Consider the following 25231-nt stretch of genomic DNA (forward strand, 5'->3'; position numbering starts at 1 on the left):
CCTCCCTCCCTCCCTACCTCCCCACAGAGTCTTGCTGTAAGGCCCAGGCTGGCCTTCAGTTCATGGTCCCCTCCCCCTTTTCCTTTTTTTCCTTTTTTTTCCTTTGTGGTGCTGAGGATAGAACCCCTTCCTAGCCTTATACAGCTAGGCAAGTGGTACATTAGCCCTGACAGACTTTCCTACTAACATGTTACATGCATTCTTATGTTTAAGTATTTTCTATCTATAAACTGAGGTTTAACTTTGTTTTCTCATATACTTGGAATCTTATTCAGTATGATACTTATAAGATTACAAACCAGAATTTAGTTCCATGTTTTGTTCTTTCACTTGCCTTGAAAAAAAAAAACTTTTAAAAGAATTGCTCATTCTTTTCCCCTGACCTTTTTGCTACATTTTACTTTGAGCGTTTGATCTCTTTAGAAGGTAGAATAATTTTTTTCACATTAGTTTTTTTTCCCCACAAGGGAAGTCATGATACATGTGCCCTTTGTTAGAGCATTATGTTATAACTGCTCATCCGGAAGCGATTCACGAGTTCCTTTATAGCCAGCTGTAGTAAGAGAGAAGCTTGTGTTGTGACTGTGCTGCCGCTTGTCTGTGTCCTTGTTTACTTAGTCACCAGTCATCCCTACGTGTGTATATTTAAAGACAGGTTCCTTTACAAGTACACTCTGCCTCTTGCAACCAACTGTGAGAGCAGTTGGAGCGGAGGGGAAGTCTCTGGGTGCTGAGTTGTTGGGTAGTGAACCCTGTGGCAGCAAAGGAAATGGAAACATGCGTGACTTGGTTGGCTTCGGGGAAGGTGATGGATTTTCCATTGCATTAGGAAGGGCATGGAGTGCAGCTCCCACTTTTTACTTGATCACTGTAGCTGTTGAGAAGGTTTGATTAAGGAGGACATATTTGCACATAATTGAAGTTGGTATTTGGCTACAGTATTGTTAGACAGTCACAAGTTGATGGCTGTGCTGTGGGTTGCTGGAGTGAGCAAGTGGATGGGGATGTGTTGGTTCCTGGGGCCAGAGTCCTAATACCCAGTAATCAGTGTGGGCCACAGTCTCAGTGGTGGGAGGTTGGTGTTGTCACATACTGGTGTGTGAGGGTGGAGGTCAGGGAATGTCTTGGTTACTGTTCTATGGCTGTGAGAAGACCATGACCGAGGCAATGCTTATGAACGAAAGAACTTAATTGTGGGCTTGCTGTACAGCTTCAGAAGCTAGCCTGTTATCATCATGGTAAAGAGCATGCTAGCTCACAGGCATGTAGCTGAGAGTTCTACATCCTCATCTGTAGGCTGGGGCCAGAGGGCTCAGGCAGGGGGCCTTGCTTAGGCTTTTGAAACCCCACAGAGCAGATGTGGGCTTGTCGGGGAAAGTATTTGGGTTCTGGGGATCTGAACTCAGGTTGCTAGGTTTGCATGGTAAGTATGGCTTTTTGCTGAGCTGTCTCTTAATCTGAATTTTGAAATTTTGTTTTTTTTTTTATCCAGATTTGGGGATAGAATTTGGGTACTTATCCATATTCTAGGCAAGATTCTACCACTGAGCCAGAAGCTCCAGTGCTGGAGTGTTTTCTAGGTGGTGAGCATCCTTCTGAGTCTCCTGAGGGTAAAGGTCATTATGCTTTGCAGACATCATGATGCCTGAGGCTCAGCCAGCTTATTTCCAGGCTCTCACCGCCTGTGTTCCTTATTTGCTAGGAAGACAGTTGTCGTTTTCCTCGTTCTGATTTGCACAGTCCCCTGTGCTAGCCTGTGTATGGCTAGCCCATGGCTTAGGTGTGAATCAGCTTCAGGATTGGGATGTGTGGGGGGCTGGTGACCCAGGCCGCTGTTTATAGGAAGGCAGTAGTCCCTGGGCTCTGAGGTGCTCATGCCTTTGTTTGTCTTGTGGTCCTCAAGGCAACCTGTGGGAAATGGGAAAATGGGAAGACCTGGTATCTTAGGAAGACAAGCCTGCAGAGGGAGTTGAGATAATGGGCAGAGTTCATTCTGAGAATGTTAGACTTGGAGGAGTTGACAACCCTGTGGTGTTCTTGTGCTCACACCGACTACAAATGTGCTACCTCTGGATACCTGCCAAACCTCCTTCCTATAAAAGGGCATTTCCACAGACAGTGAAGCTGAGGCCCAGGAGGCTTCTACTGGACCCTTCCAGTCCTCCTTACTGATCACAGCTTTTGCTATAGATGCTGTGGGCTCTAACTACTTAGAAGCCATATATTGATCTCATTTCCCTTTCAGCTTTGGAGCTGAGGCCCAGAGCTAAGTGAAGGGAAGAGAAGGGGCTTCTTTGCAGGAGGCTGCCATGTCCACAAGGACAGGTGAACTTAGTGTGCATTGGCTTGTCCAGCCACCAGCATGAACTATGACAGCCTGGGTGGTTCATCCAGCAGGTGTTTCAGAAGGCTGAGGTTCAGACACAAGCTGTGTGGAGTCTCACTGTGGCTTAGTCGTATTTCTGTATCCTCTCATTTTGGGGTGTGGTGTGAGGGGACAGGGACCCAGCACAACCTCTAATCTCTCTGTTTAAAAGAATGATTTGTTTTGAATAATGTGTCTGGGTGTACGTGCACGAGAATACAGGTGTCCACCAAGGCCAGAGGAATCCCATTTCCTTTGGACCAGGGTTATAGGATATTGGGAGCTACCTGCCTGTTGGGTAAGAACTGAACCAGGTTCTCTGTAAGAACAGTGCATACGTGTTCTTAACCACTGAGCCACCCCTATAGCTCTTTGTTCCTTCTAAGGACACTAATCCTGTCATAAGTCTCGTGGGTTCCTTTAAATCTACTTACCTTTCAAAGAACTCAGCTTAAGGAACTCTGCCTTTGAGGGTGGATTATACACTTAGCTATTTTGAATTTTGGGGGAAACATAATTCATAACTGTTGGTGGATGAGGCTGGGTTAATTTTTACGTGACTGTCATTGCTGTCCCCTTTTCACAGCTGGTATGCTGGGTTTACAAGTCCCCTGGCTTGCTTTGTAGCTAGGTTACTTACATAACACTGTTCTGGACACTGACAAAAAAAACAAACAAAACTTAAGGGCTTCTAGGGGTGCCCTTGCTGCAGGTGAAGAGCTAGTGTGGAGCTTTTCCTGCCTTGCCTTGCCTTCCTCCTGTGTCTACAGAGGGTGGTGGAGGCAGGCTTGAACATTGCGGAGAACTCAGGATGCCTGTGAACTAACTGTGGTAGCCTTGACGTAAGGCCAGCATTTTAGTGTCAGCTAAAAGGAAGCTCCTTTGACTTCAGCTCCATGCAGGCATGTTATTGGCACCCAGGGCATCTTACTGGTAGGCTCTAGAAGGGAAGACTCCATCTTCCTGGAGCTGACAGGAACCAGGAGCTTGTCTGATGACCTTGTCTCTAAGCCTCCCTGTATGCCACCCATAGAGCCCATGCTGTTGTCTCAGTTCAGACTTTGGTGTGTTTCTCTCAGCTCCTGGACACTGAGGGCCCTGTCTTATTCACCTCAGGTCTTCAGGGCTTGCCTCACAGCCCATGGTTAGGAGAGGAACGTGAAGATGAGTAAATACTTGGGTGAGCTCTCTAGTTCTGGCCATGCTGCTGGCTCTGGTTTTTCTTCCTACCTTGCTTTTGATGTCCTTCATAACTAAGTGGCAACTTGTTTTTCATAGAAAAACCCATGAGGTAGCCTGAAGAGAGGTAAGTGGGAAAACAGGCTTTAATTAGATGTATCTGAGCTGTGTAAATAGCTGTTCCCAAGGGTTTAGTTAGAGACAGGCTTCCTCCAAGGATGCAAACAGAGATATATCCCAGTCTCCACACTGTAGAAATGGAAATCAGGTCTAGTTGTTGTACATTCTCTTAGCTAGGAAACATTTTACGACATCCAGAAACACATGTAAGTGCAACCATTGTTTCTGACTTGCAGATCTCTTCTTGATAATTATGAAAAATGAACCTTTGAATGTTGAGTACATGTATGAAGCATCCTTCCATGTGATGCACACTGTGGTTGAAATGCTGACTTTTCTAAGATGGAAAACTGGAATGTGGTAGAATAAGTGACTTTTATTTTACCAGGAAGGACACAGGTGGCAAAGGTGGCAAGTTTGGTATTAGGTTCTGGGTCTTTCATTTAAGGCTTTCTCCTTTTTCCTCATAACTTACTAAGCTGAAAGTGTGTGCCACACCATATGCGGAAGCCCCCAGTGACACATATGAACTTCTGGAGGAGTGGTCTCGTTGAGCATTCATTCTCAGGGCAGGCCTGGCCAGAGGACCTGGGTTGTCTGGGTGGAAGGGCAAGGCTGGCCTCCTGCTGTGCTCCGTGGTCTGAAGGAGCCACTGGGACCTGGGCTCTTGGGATCTAGGCTAGGTTTGATGGTAAGAGCATCTTCATGATTTATGGAGGAAGTGGAGACTGAGTTTATTCAGGGAGGAGATGGAAGTGTGGCTTGTGTCCTGCTTTGTACCTGCCTCAGGTCCTGGAGATGTACTGGGGTCAAGCATCACTGAAGCTGTTTCTTGCTTCTCTAGATGTCAGTGAGGCTGATTCTCCCCCCCCCCCCCAAAAAAAAAATATATTATATACTTTTTGACCTGAACACTGATGCTTTTGAAAAGGCAGGTTTCAGGGGGATTAGATATAAAGTAGAGATGGATTTCTCAAGTGATGGTGCCTGAGAGATCACTGCCTGAACACCATAGTTACTCAGTCTCCAGGGGAAAGGTGGGAAGATGACTGTTGACTTCCCACAGTGTTAAAATTGGGCGGCTTCTGGAAGGAAGCATGCAAAATTGTCATGCTGTTATCAAAGTGTACTTCTCATTTAAACAGATTTCCAAACTTGCCATCTAATTATTGACCGTGATAATGACGGTGTTAGTTATGGTGCCAGAATAACTCCAAATCAGGAGAAAATAGATTTGGAAAAGCAACTGGGAGTGAATGAGGCAGTGTGGTGAGGTGAAATGTGAGTTCAGGGCTGACCTTGGGCTTCTACTCTGTGGACCTTAGTTTCCTCTTCTTTGACAACAGGGAAGTGGTCCAGGTCTCTGCAAACGCCCAGCCATTAGGTCCTTTGAATGTTGAGCTTTGTGTTTGAACCCCTTTGATGAGCTAAACCCAGTCATGAATTCTCTGCATTAGCATTCACGTCTTAAAAGCAAGAGTGTTTGAGGCTTTGAAATCGAGTCCAGCAGGAAATTTCTTCTGGTCCCAGTCTGCCTTCCTCTCGGTCCATTCCCGGGAGTAATGATGGAGGTGTACCACAGAAGTGCCAGGGAGAGCCTCCTTAATCACGAGTTTCAGGCATTGTTGGAGAAGGTAGATACAAGTCAAGCAGAGCCTAAGAGCTGCTCTGAAAGCAGAGGGCGCAGGCCAGTCTGTGCTTGTTTTTCACAGGAGCTTCTAGGGTTCAAACTTGAAGGAAAGCCATGATGCTGTAATATATACAGTATGCGCGGGCGCGTGTGTGTATGTGTGTGTGTGTGTGTATTATAAAATATAGGTGATTGTGCAGAGAAGGCTAAACACTGATCAGCTTTTCTTACCACATATGGTAATGTGCCACTGCTACATAGTCAAGGTCTCTGTTTTGCTTCAGTGGAAAGCTGGGAAATGAGATGATGAGGTGAGATGCTCATAGGAGCTTGTTCTGGATGATTTATTACTTATTTATGTGTGCGAGTATATGTCTAGATGCATGTATGTGTACATGAGTACAGTAACCACAGAGGCTAGAAGAGGGCCTGGATCCCCCTGGAACACGGGTTGCATACAGGTGGTTGTGAGCCATTCAGTGTGGATGTTGGGAACTGAGCTTGGGTCCTGCTGTAAACTGCTGAGCCGTCACTCTACCACAAATAACCCTGTTCTTAAAACTCTTTCTAGTCTTATATTTAGGAGGCTCTGGAATTGGTGTTGGTTAGTTGGATGCTACAGGTTTTTTTTTTTTTTTTTTTTTTTTTGCTGAGAGTCCTGCACTCTTACACTGAGATGGCAGAACTATAGCGGGCACAGCTGGTACAGACAGCAGAGCTGAGAGCCAGCTTTGCTCTGGTCTCTTCTTTAGGCCTGGGGTTATGGGCTAGTCTTAGGTTTGCCTGCAGTGTTTCTGCTCCCAAGGCCTCGCTGCTGGACCTCTCCTAGAGAGGCCAGGCGCAGAGGTAACCCTTCTTCCTGAGTGGTTCACTAGTGCTTCTGAGAAATCTTGGACAGAGAATGACTCTTCTATTTACGTTTTAGAATTTACCTGCTAGTTACTGTATTGCAATTCAAAATAATTTTTTTTTTCTTTTCCTTGTAGTGACAGAATAATGGCCAGTGCTTTCTTTAGGAGAATGCCATTGGCTCTGAGCACGCCTTGTGCCTTTTACCACTGGGTGACACTCTTAAACCAGAGTGCTGTACCAGTGGAACTCAGGGCCGTTGAACCTTAGACTTCTTCAAAACACTTTATGCAGGAAAAAGGGAAACTCTTCAATCTAAAGTACACACTGGACATCTCTCAGACATGATAGGTATTATTAATCAGTCTGAAGCAATTTTTAAGGCCAGTGAGTATCGGGTAATCAATTATTAACAGGATCATTAATTAGGCAGCCTTTTAGTTGCTTGGTGGTTTGTTTAAATTAATGTGCTGCATATTAACTAGCTACTAATTATTTCAGGGGAACATTTTATGAACTTATTATTCTAGTGTTTATTTTGCACCTGACACAAATCTGTGTTATCTGTTGATGGCCAAAACCTCGGTGGTGGCTTGCACATACTAATGGATGTCACAGCACACCTTTGGCAGCCAGAAGACAGTGTGAGGAAGTTGTTTCTGTCATTCCCTCATGTTAAATTTGGGAACTAAACTGAAGTCCTCAGGGCTAGCAACACATGCCTTTTCTCCAGCCCAGTCATACGTATGGACTTCCAGTGGGAATTTCACTGGGCCATCTTCCGAGGAAGTAGAGCTGTTATTTGGGAAAATGAACACGGGTTTCCCTGTACAGATCTATAGCACATAGAATTTGTCTAGAATGTGTGCCAAGCACTCAGGAGCAAATTAGAGAAGGACTGCTCAAAGCTTGTGTTGACCTGCTCTCCTTGGTTCACAGCTTCTTTTGTAAACCCAAGGCCCACTGTTAAGGCTTGGCATGAATGATACCAGGTCACAATCAGCTGAACAATGTGTGGTATTTCTCAGGACAAGGAATGTGGAAGAGTCAGGTCTCTCATTTTCTGGCTTAATAGGAGGGATGAGAAAAGTTGAGAATTTTAGGATCCTGAGAGAAGTATTTATTGTGTCCCATGGGAACAGAAATAAGTGACACTGGCAGAGTCAGCGAAGACAGAACCAAGTGAGATTGGTGACTCCAGGCTACAAAGTGATCCAGGGTGTGTGCATCCTCCAGTTAGCACATTGTTGCAGTGACCCTTGGTGTGACACACAGTGCAGTGGGGGAGAGGACACTGCAGAGCAGTGTGGAGTAAGACCTGTGACACAGCAGGTCAGGTCTCATGAGACTCAGCCAAGGGTACAAGTAGTTGACAGCTCCAGATTTCTAATAGATGGTGTCATGGTGTGGCTGCTTCTGCTTTGTGTGGCTTAGGCAAGAGGCATTTTCCTTGAAGTGGAAGGGGTGGTGAGGGAAGTGACCAAAGGTCTTTGTGCTGTGCTGTTAGAGTCTGTCCTTGCAGAGACACACCAGAGATGGTGTGGAAAGTTAGCTCCTATGGCAGAGGGCTAAGTGTTACGTCCTTGGGAGCAGGAGAGCACTGGGTTGAATCTTACACTTCAGTTGAGATGAGAGGGAGCTATCCCATTAGGAATACTATGCTGTTTACAGACAAGAGGGAAGCATGCAAAATGTATGGAGTTTTCTTTGTATTGGAGGATGGAATTATATGTGGGAGGAAAACAAGAAGAGAGGTGTGTGTGTGTGTGTGTGTGTGTGTGTGTGTGTGTTCGCATTCGTGCGTGCGCGAACGCCCGCACACACTCACTGTTGGGTAGAAGGCTACTGTGGGAGAGCTGGACCCTGATACTAGAAGTCTGACTGAGGACCTGATCATGGAAAACATGGGAAGGAGGCCAGGCAGCTGTGCGCTATCTTCTCAAGGGATAGAGATGCTTTGCTCCTGGGAATTTGATCTGATTAAATTAGTTAGCATATTGGGTTTGTCTAAGACAAGGAAGGATGGTCAGGAGAAATGGAGCCCAGAGAGGAGCAGCTTGGTCAGACTTGGGAAGTGAAGAGGGAATGAGGCTCCAGACAGTGGGAGAGGATGGGTTTCAAATACATTGATGGACACGAATCCAGGATGGGTTGGCTCTTCATAGAGGCTTTGAGAGGACTCTGCCCAAGACAGGCGTGCAATAAGGAGGTTAGAAGAAGAACACAGGATGGCTTCTACCATTCAGAAGCTAGCATGGATGGTGGCACAGTGGACATCAGCTTTAGCCTGGGTTTGTGTGGGTGATTGCTGCTGCAGTGACAGCTAGTAGGTCAAGATCTGGCCAGCCTGTTGCTACTCAGTCTGGGTAGTGTCCAGTACTGTTGTAAATAGAGAATGAGATGAGGTGTGACTAGACAGTTGGTTCTGAGGTGGGTGCTAAAGCCCACAGTTGGCATTTTAGAGGCCATGCTAGAAAAGATAGTGACAGTCCTTAGGCTTGCTGGAGAAATGGCTCATGTGGCAACGTGAAGGGGGAGTTTGCATTGTCTTCAGATGCAATGGGGGGTGGGGGGAGATGTAAAGCTCTAGACCTGTTCTTGGACACCATTGTCACTGAGGGCTAAGAAGCAATAAAAAAGCTGTGGTGCAGACCCCAAAGACTGGCTTTCAAGTGCAGCAGATGAACAACAACTTCAACTTGGAGAGCAGGCTGAGGAGAATGTGGCCACTAGGGGAGCCAATGAGTCCTGAGAAGATTTCTTGATAGGATAGGGCTGGGAGCTGGAACTTGTGCAGTGTTACTGAGCAGCAGCAGCAGAGCCAGACTGTTGTTCTTAGTGATGCATTTCCTGTCTCTGGCTGCCTGTGGATCACACTCCTGATGCATGGACCTTGAGGGCCACGAGCACAGGACCTTTTATCTGAAAGAAACTCTGATTGGCCAAGGGTCACACCTTGCCCTCAGAGGACAATTGAGGAGGAGGACGTGTCTTACAATTTCTATTGCTGTGATGAACACCTTGACCAAAAGCTAGTTGGGGAGGAAAGGGTTTATTTGGGTTACATTTCCATACTAGTATTTACTATTGAAGGCAATCTGGACAGGAACTCAAACAGGGTAGGAACCTGGAGACTAGAGCTGATGCAGAAGGGGGTGTTGCTTCCTGGCTTGCTTCCTCTAGCCTGCTTTTCTTATAGAGCCTAGGACCACCAGCTCAGGAATGGCACCACCCACAATGGGCTGAAACCTCCCCCATTGACCACTAATTGAGAAAATGCCTTACAGCTGGATCTCATGGAGGCCTATCCTCAACTGAGGCTCCTTCCTCTCTGATGATTCTAGCTTGTGTCAAGTTGACCCACAAAACCAGCCAGTACAGGATGTTTGCTAAGGCTTTTCCCTTTGTGATATTTTCTTGAGTCCTCAGACTCAGCCATTAGCTGCCCTGATCCCCAATTGATTCCTGGGGTTGATAACCCAGTCTGTTGTTAGGACCTCAGATGGTACTAAGCAGGTATTTGCCTCTGGCTTCTGTCCTCATCACATTGTGCTATGTGTTTCCAAGTCTGCGTGTGGACTAGCTGTCTGGTCGCTTTGCTCAGCTCTTGCATAGATGTGCTACTGATTGCCAGGGTCAAAGAAGCTTTCTCCCACTGTCATACACACCTTAAACAAATAAATGATATTATAGCCTATCAGGGCATTCTAAATTCTGCCCTTAAAGGATCTGAGCCACCTAAGCATTGTCTCTTATAGCCTGCCATGTGGAGAGTTTTTATGTATGTATGTATGTATGTATGTATGTATGTATGTGTATTTATTTATTTTGTGATCCTACCCATGGCTTCCGTAGGCAAGCTCTCTGCCTCTGAGGCACATCCCAGCCTAGCACTGGTATCTTTTTATTTTCCTTGTCTTCAGATTTTTTTCTAAAGTTGTCTGAATATTCACCTTTCTTTCTAAATTGGCGTATTCAGTAAGTGTCTTCTACTTTGGCTTTGCTCATAATTGGCCAACTTTAGACAGGGCTTGTTTTTGGCAGTGTGGGCTGTTGAGTGGCTAGAAGATAGAGGGAATACAGTTAGTTGTATTCCCCACTCGTGTCCATGGAAAGCAGCCCAAGCAGCTTACTGACAGACAGCATCACATTCTTCTGATGGAGCCACAGTGTGTTCTAGGGTTCTATAGGGACTCAGCATTGTCCTTCCTGTAGCCATGGTATAGACATTAACAGCTTGGGGTTAATTGGTAGTGTAAATTCACAGTAACACCAAAACTCGATCTTACACACACAGGCCTAGTGAGCTTTCTGTCTGATGTCAGCAACATGGAATGTAGACTTGTAAACTATTATTGTGGCCAACAGCTCATTGCTTATCTGCTTCATTGAGCATTGTACAAACAGTGTCTCTGTGAGGATCTCCCCTCACTTCTGTTTCCATCAACTGATGGTTAATTCATGTTCCACAAGATATGTGGGAGAGTAAATAAATTGCAAACGTGGGCTTGGTGTACTTGTTTTTCTATAAGACCTTTGACATTTATGTCATTGGCCTATGCTCAGGACACATATTTATGCACAGCAGATTGCCAAAAAGCCTAATGAGAGAGAAGGCCACGAAGTCGAAGAGATCGGACTGGATCAAGGATATTGGGGGAGTTCTGGAGATTTTCTTGGCCTTGGCAGGAGGGGATCCACCCAGTGCCTGGCCTATCAGGGATTTTCTTTCTCTACTTTTTCACTTTCTGTCCCTTCTCTTTCACCCTTCTGTGACAAGACTGGAAAAAAATGAACAGAAGCCATTGATTGGGTTCGTCCCTATCTCTAACTCTGTTTCCATCATGCTTGTAGTGTACAGTCATCATTTTGCTAGCACCTTCATTAATGGAGAGGTAGATATTGAACTGGTGTGTTGGCACGGATGGTCACTGCTGGTCACTGCTGGTCACTGCTGGTCACTGCTGGTCAGTGGGTTCCACAGGACTTCTCGTGCTTAGGACAGTCCACGGCTATTGGATTGTTGGCTCTGATTTCCAGTTAAGAAAGTTGAGATGTAGGGTAACCATTTAATCAACACCACATAACTGGTGCATGACCTAAGCAAGGGCCTATCCAGGCTCACTCGTCCTCAGGCCAGCTCCTTATCGCTGTATTCAGACATGGATGAGTTCAGTGGAACCTTATGGAAAGTATATAAAGCAGACAGGCATTTGGCTGGAGGCAGAATAAAAATGTTCCAACATGCAGTGGGATATTAACATGTATCTATTTTATTCTGTTTAAGTTTAGACATAGGGTTACTATGCCTACATTTCTAATGAGGTGTGAGGCCAAATTCTAATAGCATTGTAACAACAAAGTGATTCTTAGTTGATAGTCTCAACAGCAGTGTTATATAAACTGTGTTTACTGAAGTGTGTTTATTATGCCTACAGAGAAGGCATGCACCAGAGAGTGCCATGTGATGACCTGGGTAACCAAAGCTGGTCTTATTCACACATGGAACATCATGCCGCAGAATCCCGCCCCTCACCTTATGTCTTCCCTTCACCACACATTGCTAAGATATCCTGAAACAAGGGGTTGTTTGACTGTTATGTGCATAAATTAGACTCCCAAGTGCTTTTTTTTTTGTACTGTTGGCACCTGATTGGCCCTGGCACTGGTCCAGTTTATCATGGCTATTGGTATGTGCTCTGACTTTTGGGTATTTCTGGTTTCCTTTCATTGAGCCCTCATCTTTTCCCATCTTCTAAATATAAAGTGTGCTCCTTGTTTAAAAATACATTTGGTGGGGGAAGGGGAGGTTGAAAGAAACTGATGAGAAAATGAGTTTGGATATTTTCCCAAGAACATCGTTATGTGGCGTTTGGACAGCAACATATTGGGAGCAAATCGGTTGAGATTATATTGTTGTTTTAAATGGGCCACTTGGGAATCCTAGGGTCTCCCCTAACAGTAGTAGAGCTTGGCAGAATATGAAAAAGTAACACTGCTATGTTTATGCAGATAATCCCAGAGGGGCGCCTTTTCCCAAGCTTTCTCATAGCAGATTTGTGTCCCCAGTGGGTCCTCCAAGCATTTGTTAAATGTCTTTGGATATCAGACAATGGCTTCTGGTGGTAGAGTGAGTTTTTAGGTTCACCTCAAGGCCAGGCTGTCCAAGACACTGGCAGATGAGGCCAGTTCCGCTAGAGAGAGAATCTTGCACTAACTCATTTTCCTGTCCATCTGGGTATCCAGGGGCAGAGGGAAGAGATTGCTTCAGATCCAGGGAGCACCTCCCAGTTCTCAGGCTGATCCAGGCCTGAGTTTGCCAGCCTACTGTCTGAAGCGTTTTGGATATCTCAGAGTTCCCAGCATTTGCCAGGATCTTCGGGAGCCAGTTTGAGGAATAGGTTCTCGGAAAGAATGTCTTGAAATACTTTTAGCATTCTGGGAGTAGTTGTTGCAGTTCAAAAGTTCAGTTGTTTGGGAATGATTGGACTCTGCTGTATGTGTGTGCATGCATCTTGTATATGCATTGCCATGGAACAGGTAACTCTTTAAGACAGGATTCAAGTCCTAATGCTTCCAGATAGAATTGGATTTTTTTTTTAATTTAGGCAAATGAAAATTGGCATAATCTCTAGATTCTAATTTTTCAACCACAAAGGTTAGTTCTTTGCATTTTATTTGTTTTATGTACAGATGTGCAAAGATGTATAAAGAACCATGTGATGGTGGTGAATCTTAGCCACAATAAATGTGTGTTCTCTTGGCTTGGTGGGGAAAGTTTGTAGTGGGAATCATTATCTAACCCAGAAAAACACTGTCTGGAACCACCAGGACACAGTGTATTACCTCGATAATGTGGTTGTAGACCTTCTAACTCCTGCCATAAGAGTCTTGTGTTGTAGCTTTGGTGGTAGAACTGGGGAGTGCTGGGCTAGGGAAAGCACTCAATAGTTAAAGATGCTTATTGTCAAGCATGAGGACCCGAGTGTGATCCCCAGCAGCCATAGAAAATGTTGGGCATAGTGGAGTGCACAGGCAACCACAGCACTGGAGAGGAAGAGATGGGCTGTGGTGGGATAGGGTGGGGTGGTGGTGGCTGACGGTGGTGGCAGCAGCAGTGGCGGCAGCGGTAGTGGTAGCGGTTCCTGTGTGCTCATGTGAGACCCTATATCAAAAAACAAGGTGGAAGTTCCTGAGGAATGAACTTGTCCTCTGCCCTCTACACATAAATGTCACACACACACACACACACACACATACACACACACACACACACACACACACACACACACACACACACAGCATGAACAGGTATACCCTCCTATACTAGTAAGGAAAACTGTGTGTTATTCATTTGAATTCATGGTTATAAGAAAATATGGCCTAAAGAAGATAGATACCTCTAGATAAAATAGGTAATGGTGTTGGCTATAGCTTGGCTAGCAACACCTCCTACTTCAGTACTCATATCCTGGATCATAGCACATTGCTTTCACATTATTTCATTCATTTTCAAAGACAGCTTGGGAACTGAAGTCAAGGAAGTTAAGGCTTGTCTAAGATCTCCACTCAGTTGTATTTCTTTAATGGAGCCAGCACTGATTTTTCTTCCCTTGACTTGATATTTGATAAAAACAAAACAGCAGCAGCCACAGCATAAAAAACTTACTTTATGGTCCAGTTACTTGGTCAGTAACGTCAATATGGCGAGACTATTTTGTGTTAATTTCAAGAAGAGAAACCTCATGTAAGGATAATAACCCCCGCCCCTTACTTCTAGACTTTTCTATCACATCTTTACTCTCAGCCTGAAGAACCCCACCTGGCTTCCCATCCTACTCTGAGCAATTTCCAAAGGCCAAGGAAGACACTTGGCTCAGGGGCTCCCTCTTCTGGTAGCTAACCCCGGTCGGCCTTGGTTACTTCTTTTAAGTAATCTGCGTAGGGCCTCAATAGAATCCTAGGTGGCTGAAGAGAGGGGAGATCCGGTCTTTGCAATAAAGGGTGAAATGGCACGTGTAGACTTCGGTGCACACTAAAAAGGGGAGATGATGCCAGAGTTGAATTACAGTCGGGAGTTAGGGAAAGCTTCCTGGAAGACTTGGCCATGTATCTGCATCTGATTTGGCTTAGTGTAAGATGGATTAGAAAGGACCATCATGCCTGCTAGGAGCAGCAATGGCCATGGCCAAGGACAGGGAAGGTAGGGTACATAAAGAGTTACCTGTTTGATGGTAATGCATATACCAGATGCATACTGAATTTATTAATTTATGCCAAATCAGTCAGAGCATGGGCTCTGTGAGGACATGCTGCCATATGATCAGAATTCTGTTGTCAGGCTTGGGTAACAATGAACAGGACAGCTAACAGGAAAGAGCATTAGGTAGGAAGGTCATAGAGATGGCTGCTGCTTTGCTTTTGTTGTGGGTGCAGAGTGGGAAGCTGAGGAGAAGTGCCCCTGTCTAGCTCCCGGCTCCTGTACCAGCCACCCCATGCTAAAACTGTACAGGACACAGGGAGAAGCCAGTCCGCTTTCCAAACCCCTCTACTGTAGTTTGCAGGAAGTGCACTGTACACGCTTCTGCTTGGGCCACAGGAGGCTCCGAGCCCGCACATGGGACTTGGGCTGTGGGGCTCTTGTGCCCACCCAGGACAGAGAAAATGAAGACAGTGTTGGCTCTGTGCTTAGATCACAACTCATGTGGGTTTACCCTGATGCCCAGGGTCTTGTCTGGTAGGAGACCCCCACTTGGGTGCATCTCACCTGACTTGGAGAGGCCTTCCAAGAAGCTAGAATCTAAAAGAGAAATCACAATCACTTACGCTGTCCACTTATGGTGCTCCAGCATCCTGGCCTAAGGCTCCTCTTCCCTAGAGCCAAGCTGCCCCATTCTTTCCTCGCCTGCCTCCTCCCTGAAACTTTGACCTTTGGAGTCCCTCCTGAAAGGATGTCATGGCTTAGGATAGAGAAGCAGGTCCTTTTATGGAAGCAGGCAGCCTACTTTGTCTACTGATTAACCAGAGTGAAGCTGCTCTGGGCTCTTTTAGACAGGTGGGGCTGTTGAGCTGCACCTTGTGTGTTTGAGATTCCAAGCAGACAGCAGGGCACGGTTAGCCAGGGAGCAGTAGAGCTGAAGTCAGGCTGGCTGTGATGGGCTCCCTCACTCACTATGTGCAAGGTTTGTATTTCTCTCTTTGGTTAAGGTTGTGGGAGTTCTCAGTTAAAATACCAATATTAACAGTGTCTTGGCAATATGTGTTAAGTTTTCCTCATTTGGTAGCTCTGAACCTTCATATTACACAGTGTTACCTCAAATATTTAATTATAATGCAGCTACAGCTGTTTTTCTATTTTAATTGACTTATTCTTTAGACATTTAATAGGTTTATTTTCATGTTAATTTAAAAAAAAATTTATAGCACTTGCTGTAAAAAAGAAAAAGACGGACATTGCAATTTGGCAAACCTAGGTTTTGGGATTAGTGAATAGGCAATTTGTTTTTAGCGCTATAGCACTAGCAATGTAAGTGCCAGCATGATATTTAAATCTTGTTTCTCTGATTGTTGGTATAGAGTCTAAGTCTTTTTCCTGCGGTGGTTGCTGGAGTCAGATGGGACACTGCATCTCTCTGCATTGCCGTTCCCAAGGCACTGATAGTGGTTTTCGCTGTCACTGCCTAGATTTGGCTTTGATACTTAATATCCAACACTGTTGGTGACAGTTCAGGGCTTCATGCTGTACGTTTGCTTCTCTCCCGTGTCTGCTCTGGAGTCGATGGATAGATTCCCTGCTTTCTCTCTTCCCTCAACCTCCACATAGCCCCACTCCTCCCCTAATAACTGTCTGCTGTGTGGCCTCCATAGGCAGAAGTTAAAGGTAGGAGCTGGCATTGGACGAAGAGCTTGTTCACAGAGAAACTCTTCTCATTCTTCTGAGGGCAGATTTCATACAGTTAATATTAATTCAACATCTTCCACGTGTCTGAAGGAGCTGGGATTTAGAACTGGAGGAGAGATAGTCCCCTCCCTTGCGTACAGGAACCTACAGTGACCCCCCACACCAGTGTGTCTTGTGGTGTAAATGCCAGGGAGGTGGCAGAGCAGTGCTAGCTAGGTATGAGTGTTTCAGGTGTGGCTCTTCCTCCCACACAGTCCCCTGCTCTCTGACCCACTGTATTATCTAGTAAATGAGGAAGTAGCCAGAGTTAGTAATTGTAACTGTGGGCTTGCCAGAGAAAGCAAGGTTGCAATACTCTGTTATAGTCAGGCCCTTATGTGATTTTGAGTTTGAAAATCAAAGTCACTGAACCAGGACAGGCAAGTAGGACTCTCCTGTTAATTATTATGAAATATTCATCTGGTTTGTTCTGAGCACAGGGAGCAGGGATAGATGGGGTCAGCACTAAGAATGCATCTTGGCACACATGGCAATCACTCACTGGCACCAGCCCTTGTCTGGCTTCTGTGGTGCGGTCAGTCCTGGTCCTCTTGCTCCAGCCTCCAGGGGGATTTTCCTTCTTCATGAAACAGTACTCACATTCACAGGTATCCACTACATGTTGTCCACAGCCCTAGTTAGTTACAGGTGTCCAAGAAAGGAGACCTTTATGGAGAGGCAGTCTGAGGCCAAAAGGGTTAAGTGGTTGCCCAACTCTGTCAGCACATTGTTCTGCTATAGTTCAGAGACATGTTCTCTTTAGCCACCCCACCCTCACCCCATACCAAAGGGGTCTTGCTCAAGCAAGGTCACCTTCCTTCCCTTCCTCCTCCTCTCTCTCAGTTCTAGCCCTGAGAATAGATGGTCAGATCGAAGAGAAACAGGCTGCCTGTTATCCACATTGACTGCTATAAGTTTTGTCTCTGTGCAGGCTCAGGCTTCACACTGGGAGGAGTGTGGATTCATTTGCTAAGGTTGAGGAAAAAGCTGATACCCAAGTGTTTCTTGTGAGCTTGCTCTTGAGACATGGTGGCAGGAGGTATCCTTTGTGACTTGAACTCAGGGTGTGATTGGCACTGACTGGAGTCAGGTCCCAAGACTCTTACCTTACCCCATTGCTTTCTAGTCCTTGGAGGATTAATCAGCGGTGTCCCTGAAGTAGACATCAGAGGTCGGCATGTCTTGGTGTGACAGACCAGACATAGCTCTTGGGACCTTGACCATCAGTGAAAGAAGTGTTGACAGAAATGGGCTGCAAATGAATGTGCCTTCTTTTGTGTTTCAGACGGCCCGCTTGAGGACACTGACCCCAAAGATTCCTGTCTCATTCCAAGAAACATCATGGCTGAGCCAGACTACATAGACGATGACAATCCTGAGCTAATTAGGCCCCAGAAGCTAATCAATCCTGTCAAATCATCCCGAAACCATCAAGACCTCCACAGAGAGCTTCTTATGAATCAAAAAAGGTAGGTAGTTTCTCGAGTGTTGTTTTCCTTCAGGAAGCTTTAAGGTAACCAGGTTTCATTTTGAGTTTACAAAGGCTTCAAGGGATTTCTGCTTGTTTGCCATATTGAAGGCATCCTTTTACCAAGCATGCGGGAGCCTGTTGTCTCTCCATCAACCTCCTATAGCTGACACTGGCAGGGTCTGTCAGGATCTCCTTTCAAATGCATGCATATTTTAAGAAGCACTTGCATTTCTTTTATTTGTGCCTGTGCTCATGCACTTGGAGGAATCAGTTCCCTGCTTCTGCTGTGTGAGGCCTGGGATGGGCCACAGAGCTTGGCAGCAAGTGCCTTCACTTGCAGAGCCCATGTGTGTGTATTTTAAAACTTGAGTAGAAGAGGCTGAGTTAGGGGTAGAAGAGGCAGAGTTAGGGGTAGAAGAGGCAGAGTTAGGGGTAGAAGAGAGTGTCCTACACAGAAGAGAAAGACTTTTTTTTTTTTTTTAATTTGAAACCTCTGACATTTTGGGAAGTGTAGGAATCAGATTTGATTCCTACCTGCCTGTGCTAGTGTTTCCTAATTGCAGAGAGATGTTTCTAGAACTGTATTAGACTTAACAAACAATAATACTCTTCCTTGTGCCTTTATTAGTTTCTTTTCTGTAGTATTTTAAATGTTATTGTCTTTCTGATAAATTTTTAAAGGGATGGAAAATATTCTCTGTCTTCTTGTGTAGTCCGCCAGTCACTCCTGTCTCTGCCCCAAATTCATCGGTTCTGGGGCTGGGCTTGCTGCTGCTGCTTGCTTACACATTTAGTGCCTGCTGTATGCAGTGTGTGTATGAAGGCATCTGGAGAGAAGAGGTGGTCTTTCCTCAATCAGTTTCTACCTTACTTCATTTTAGGCAAGGTGTCTGACTGAATCTGGAGCTTTCTGATTGGCTGGCTGGCCAGCAAGCTCCCAGTTTCTCTTTGTCTCCATCCACCAGTGCAGATTGATTGCTAGTGTGACCAGGACTGTTTGTTTTTGATTGTGGATTCAAGGGGATTCAAACTCAAGTACTTAAGGGCTTCATGGAAGTCACTCTACCTAGCAGAGGCAGCTTTGCCAGGATCTTAGGGCAGTTCCAATTCAACACCGAACCAGGGAACTAAAGTGCACAACCTTTCCACGCTGTGCTAAGTTTCCACACTGAGCTAAGGTCAGCCTTTGGGAACAGTGTGAGCTAGGGCTGCCTGAAGAATCATTTGAGAGCCTGGGGAGGAGGATCTGCAGGTAAGGCCCTTGCTTTGCAAATGTGAAGACCAGAGTTTGAACTCACAGAACCTATCTAAAAATGCCAGGCAAATATGATGGCCTACCTGTATAATCTCAGAGCTTGAAAAGCAGAGGCAGGGTGCTATGGAACAAGCTGGCAGTGGGCTAGCTGGACTGAGAAGCAGTTCGTTTAAGTGAAATGCCACCTCAACAGAGATGCACAGTGACCAAGGAAGACACTCATAGTCAACCTCTGCCTTACACACACACACACACTCACACACTCTCTCTCTCACACACACACTTACACTCATGTGCAAAAACACACTGTGTGTTCAAGCAGGCAAAGAAGGAATGAGCAAAACCAGACAGAAATACAAGGAAGCTTCATTCTTTGGAAATCAGGAGATAGGTTCTGTTGCTCTAAGACCTGCTTAGCATTGATATGATGAACACTACTACTAATATTTTGGCAGAATAGTTTGTCATCTGTAATCTAGAAAATGTATGCTTAATAAAATTAGGGTTGACTTTTGCTTTATTCTTCCTTTTCACTCTTAGAGATGGACTGGGTAGCCCCTCCCCCACCATTACTTTTAGAAGGGAATGGAGGCCAAGAGCAGACCGGTCAGAAGAATAGGAACCTACACAGAGTGATTCCTCAGTTTGGAGACCATCAAACCCACTGTTTTTCCAGCACAATGCAGACATAAGCTAAGCATTTACAAAAAATGCATAGACTTGTATTCAGGGCAATAAACATCAGTCCAGCAACACCCTTGCTTGTACTGGGGCCAAACCCAGTGAAGTCACAGTCCTCTGACCAAAAGGAGAGATGCTTATAGAGAACTCCTGGATAGGGAGTCCCCAGTGCTGGCACAAAGGCTGTACTCAGGTGGAGAACTGCCCTAAAAATGCCTCACAGTAAGAGCCATGAGAAGGCTCAGCGGGTAAAGACCGAGTTTAGTCCTTGATACAGACACATAGTAAAAGGAGAAAAGTGACTCCGGCAAGTTGTTCTTTGCTTCCATATGTTGTGTGTCTGTGACCACACCCGCACATGCATACACACACACCCATGGGTGCACATACACAAAACCCAAATATAACCCAAATAAACATAGGATTTCATTCCTATTATGAATGAACAACATAAACATTATGTTTCATTCCAAACATAATAGGAATGAAATAAACATAGTCCTGGTGTAGGTTTGGGGACTTCAGACTCAAACCATAATACCTATCACAAGCATATAGTGTAAATAATGCTTCTTCAGTTGTTTAAAGGGGCGAGAGCTTGGGAGAGAGCATTCAACTTTTAATTTTATGAGTACTGATATATTTCATATATAAAATATATGCCTAAAATACTAGCCCTAATTTTAGAAATTGTCTATACTCTGGCTGGCTGTGTGGCAGTTAAGAGCATGTGCTGCTCTTCCAAAAGACCCAAACTTGGATCCCAGTCCTTATCAGCCGGCTCACAGCTACTTGTAACTCCAGCTCCAGGACATCTTACACTTCTGTCCTCACTTGCACACGTCACTTGTATGTGCACACACCTACACATAATTAGCTCTGCTCACTAGCATTGATCCCTGGACAGTTATGAAGGGGTTGGAGATATTTATTCATGTAGTCATCAGGGCTCATGAGGACCCACCACCATACCTTAGCATTTGCTCAGTTGCTTTGGTATAACCCAGAAAATGTTTTTGTTTTTTTTTTTGTTTTGGGGTTTTTTTTGTTTGTTTGTTTTGTTTCGAGACGGGGTTTCTCCATGTAGCCCTTGCTGTCCTGGAACTCACTCTATAGACTAGGCTGGCCTCGAACTCAGAAATCCTCTGAGTCCTCTGCCTCCCAAGTTCTGGGATTAAAGGCGTGTGCCACCACTGCCCGGCTCAGAAAATGTTATTAATAGTTGAAATTACTTTTGCCAGTGAAATATGGGAAATGTCTGAATTTAAATTATTCATATAGCTAAATTCTTAATCTTATAATGTAATTGTCTGCAATTTTATATTGAGACCTTATATATTCATAAAACTGAGAAAGTCTTAATTCATTATTCCTTAGTGATGCTTTTGGACTTTGGGGTGGCATTTTACTATGTAGCCCAGGCTAGCTTAGCCTTCACATCCTCCTGGTTAATAATCCTGGGAACTCATATGGACTTTAACTATGCTGATTAAAGATTTGATTTCCTTGACATCTGTGTGCAGTTGTGAATCTGTTCATTCTTGATAATTGTGAAATAAACCACAAAATCATAAAAGTAATCTCCCTTCTTTTATTAGGACTTAGAGCTGTTTTCTTCTAATCAACTTCCTGCTAATGAAAATAGGGAAAGAGAAAATTCATTGTGATTTAAAAAAAAAAAAAGCAGGTAGAAAAGATGCCAGAATCAGTGTGTGTGTGTGTGTGTGTCTGTATCAGTGTGTGTGCCTGTGTGTGTGTCTGTATCAATGTGTGTGTTTGTGTGTGTGTCTGTATCTGTGTGTGTGTTGGTATCTGTGTGTTTGTATAATTTTCCAAGAAGTATGAAATGTGGGTTGGTTTGGGTTTGTAATAACTTGTGTGGCTGTGTTTAAAGAGTGAGGATTTAGTATAACCCACCTCTGATAATAAAGGATACATTGGTAAAATAACACATATCTCTTCTTTCCCTATTTTTATTAGCAGGATGTTGGTTAGGAGAAAATAGCTGTAAGCTCTAATGAAGGGAGATTACTTTTATGATTATGGTTCATTTCACAATTATCGAGAATGAGCAGGCAGAAGACTGCACACAGGTGTCAAGGAAATCAAATCTGTAATTGACATAGTTAAAGTCCACATGAGTTCCCTAAGTTTTTGCTTTGTTTTGTAACCAGAAGAACATTTTGGAAATCATTCTTTAAGGTGTATTCAGCAACTAGTAGTTGATTAATCAGTATGAGTTGATAGAATCCTTAGAAACCATTGTCCCCAGAGCCGATCAGTAGTTATCGGCTAAGCAAGGTAGGCAGCAGTGGGGTGGGGGTGGGGCACAGGTCCCCTGTGTACCTTGGGTCAAGTGTGCCATGTAGCTGAGCTGATGTGTGCACAGTTGCATGTATGCATAGCATGAGAGTGCTAGCACAGCTGCTCTGCCTCTCGGGAGTGCTTTTGCTGTCCTGTTGTTTCATTTTGATTTGAAATATATTTAATACATTTTAGTATCAAATAGAGATTATTTATGAGTCAATGGTGCAAATAAGGAAGACATAGGGAAGAGGTAGGCAGGTTCATCTAAAATCTTAGAAACCTGGGACTGGATAAATCCTAAAGAAAAGCGAGGTGAATGGTATGCAGTTTAGAATTCCTACCAGAAAGCATGCTAACAGGAGTCTTACTGTTGGATTGCCCCAAGCATTTCATTGGGGGTGGCCTGCTTGAGCATGCTTTTCCCCGTGTACTGGTTGGTTTTGTGTGTCAACTTGACACAGGCTGGAGTTATCTCAGAGAAGGGAGCTTCAGTTAGGGAAGTGCCTCCATGAGATCCAGCTGTGGGTCATTTTCTCAATTAGTGATCAAGGGGGGAGGCCCATTGTGGGTGGTGCCATCCCTGGGCTGGTAGTCTTGGCTTCTATAAGAGAGCAGGCTGAGCAAGGCCGAGGAAGCAAGCCAGTAAGAAACATTCCTCCATGGCCTCTGTGTCAGCTCCTGCTTAACCTGCTTGAATTCCTTTGATGATGAGCAGCAATGTGGAAGTGTAAGCTGAATAAAATCCTTTCCTCTCCAACTTGCTTCTTGGTTATGATGTTTGTGCAGGAATAGAAACCCTGACTAAGGCACCCCATTTGAAGAAATGGCCACCTAGTTTTTCTCTGAGGGATGTAGTTTCCCTGATGTCTGCTCTCTTGTGGATCTCATAAAGCACACATCAGTGGTGCTCTGTGATAGCTGGCTGCAGTTAGGAGGGAGCATGCTCCACTCTGCTGTCCTTCAGGAGTAGCTTAGCCTTGGATGTATCTCTAAAGGTTTGAGAGCCTCCTTCAGGTCTGAAACATGAAAGGAGGGGAGATTTTCTCAGTCATTTTTCTCAGCTGCTGTGTCACTAAACTGTCTTCAGAACATGAGATTAGCGGCTGCAGCGTGTGACTTCAGCTGGATTTGCCTCATGTCCTGGGCATCTTCATCTCTATTGTGAGGATCTGTCCCACCCACTGTGTAAGCGTGCTGCTGCCTGCCTTCCCCCAGCCCCAGCCTTAATGTGTTTTTATTGAATTCATGGTCTCTATGAACTCTTTGGAAGATGCCTTTGGCTTCCCTTCCATGCATTAAGTGTCCGAGTGCTGTTGAAGAACCATTTGGCTTTAGTAGTGGATACTCTCCTCTGGTTAATTCTGTTTCCATCTCTTCTGCAGCTCATACCTTCAGTAACATTTCTTTTCCTGAGAGGTACTTCCAGTAAGCTGACAGTTTTTCAATCCTTTCTTTGCCCAGGGGTCTTGCCCCTCAGAATAAACCAGAACTACAGAAGGTGATGGAGAAGAGAAGACGAGACCAAGTGATAAAGCAGAAGGAGGAGGAAGCTCAGAAGAAGAAATCCGACCTGGAAATAGAACTATTAAAGCGACAGCAGAAGCTGGAGCAGGTAGGGCTTGAAAAAGGGGTCTGCTCTGAGAAGCAAGGATGCTGGATGCCAGGCAAGCAGAATTCCAATAGGTTGGATGTGCATGTGTGTACCCTGAGAGAGACCAGAGACGAATGCAGGGCCAGATGTGCATGTGTGTACCCTGAGAGAGACAGGAGACGAATGCAGGGCCAGATGTGCATGTGTGTACCCTGAGAGAGACAGGAGACGAATGCAGGGCCAGATGTGCATGTGTGTACCCTGAGAGAGACAGGAGACGAATGCAGGGCCAGATGTGCATGTGTGTACCCTGAGAGAGACAGGAGACGAATGCAGGGCCAGATGTGCATGTGTGTACCCTGAGAGAGACAGGAGACGAATGCAGGGCCAGATGTGCATGTGTGTACCCGGAGAGAGACAGGAGACGAATGCAGGGCCAGATGTGCATGTGTGTACCCGGAGAGAGACAGGGAATGAGTGCAGTAGAGGGCTTATATCCCATCCAAGGCAGACACTCAAGTTCCATTAGGAACCCAAGAGGCACCTGAGGCCCAAGCAAACCAGAGGGTTGGGAAGAACGTCTAGTGGCTAAAGCATTTGGTAACAACTGCACCTGATTCAGGTCCCCAGAACCTGTGCAAATGTGGGATGGGTGTGGCATGGTGGTCAGCTTGTAGTTCCAGGACTTGGAAGAAGACAAGGGATCCCTGGAATAAACAAACTAGATAGACTAGTCATGTTGACCAGCCCTGGCTTAAACTGAGAGACCCTGCCTTAAAAGATATGGTGGATAGTGATTGAAGATTACCCAGGTCAACTTCAGCCTTTCACATGGATGTTTACATACATGGTGATGCATGCGTGTACATGCATACCAAAAAAAAGTTGAAGAAGTATATCTATACTCCAAGTGTAAGGCTAAGTTTGTCTGAGAAAGATTACAGAACAACTGTGTGTGAACCCCAGATATTCTTTTAATTGTCATTTCCGCTGGATATAGTTTGTAGCAGCAACCAAAGGGTCCATGCTTCTGCACAGATTAAAATTCCTAAAGTTATATATGTACCTTTTTTTTTTTTTTTGAAAGTTGAGAGTCTTTTTGAAAAGTCCTCCAGGACATAACTAATTTCTTGTGTTTGACATTCATTCAGCTTGAACTTGAGAAGCAGAAATTGCAAGAAGAACAAGAAAATGCCCCAGAGTTTGTGAAGGTGAAAGGCAATCTCAGGAGAACAGGCCAGGAGGTGGCCCAGGCCCAGGAGTCCTAGGCCCAGGCTGTGTGGCCTGGTGTGTCCTCACCATCTCTGTAGGAGCCCTGTCTAGGTGCCTCTACAGTGCTCCTCTTGGGCCAAAGTCCTGAGGAAGGGAATCCAGACAGCTGAGAATTTTGACTATCAAAAAGGATTACGTTTGATTTACCATTGCGGTAGATGAGTCATCTCTGACGATTGCAATTCCCATTCGCCAAATGAAAAACATCGACCAGCACATAAGATACCATGGACCTGTGTTTAGAGACTTTAGACAAAGAAAATCACAAAAGAAGTGAAGAGAACCAGGAAGCGGACACTGGAACATGCAAGAGGGTTGCACTACTCGGCCTTTCTTCCATTCCAAGTTTAGTGGGACACAGAGCCTTTCTTGTTCCTTTGGAAACTAAGTGAATTGTTTGGAATCCCTCCTTGGGTTATCTGTTAGATTGTTTTGATTACATCAAAATATATTTCATCTGTTACATCCAGTATTTGTATTTCATTTTGAGGACCCAGCGTTTCCCCCCTCCCCACATTCCAAATTAAAGGAGGCTATTACTGTTTATGTTTAATCATACCCATTACTTTGC

The 25231-nt window shown here is 45.0% G+C and overlaps 1 protein-coding gene across 3 annotated transcripts in view; it reads left to right on the forward strand.

The window, feature by feature from the left end:
- LOC116081472 (protein FAM107B) overlaps positions 1 to 25129 on the forward strand; it is a 63106-nt gene extending 37977 nt beyond the window's left edge. For all 3 annotated transcript variants that reach the window (XM_031358051.1, XM_031358052.1, XM_031358050.1), the window contains exons 2-4: positions 17369 to 17552; positions 23259 to 23409; positions 24540 to 25129. In XM_031358051.1, coding sequence (XP_031213911.1) covers positions 17425 to 17552; positions 23259 to 23409; positions 24540 to 24656 — 396 coding nt within the window. In that variant the 5' untranslated portion in view covers positions 17369 to 17424 and the 3' untranslated portion in view covers positions 24657 to 25129. The remainder of the gene's footprint in view (positions 1 to 17368; positions 17553 to 23258; positions 23410 to 24539) is intronic.
- Positions 25130 to 25231: the final 102 nt, after the last annotated feature.

The sequence above is a fragment of the Mastomys coucha genome, unplaced genomic scaffold, assembly GCF_008632895.1.
Source record: "Mastomys coucha isolate ucsf_1 unplaced genomic scaffold, UCSF_Mcou_1 pScaffold7, whole genome shotgun sequence".
Taxonomy (NCBI): Eukaryota; Metazoa; Chordata; class Mammalia; order Rodentia; family Muridae; genus Mastomys; species Mastomys coucha.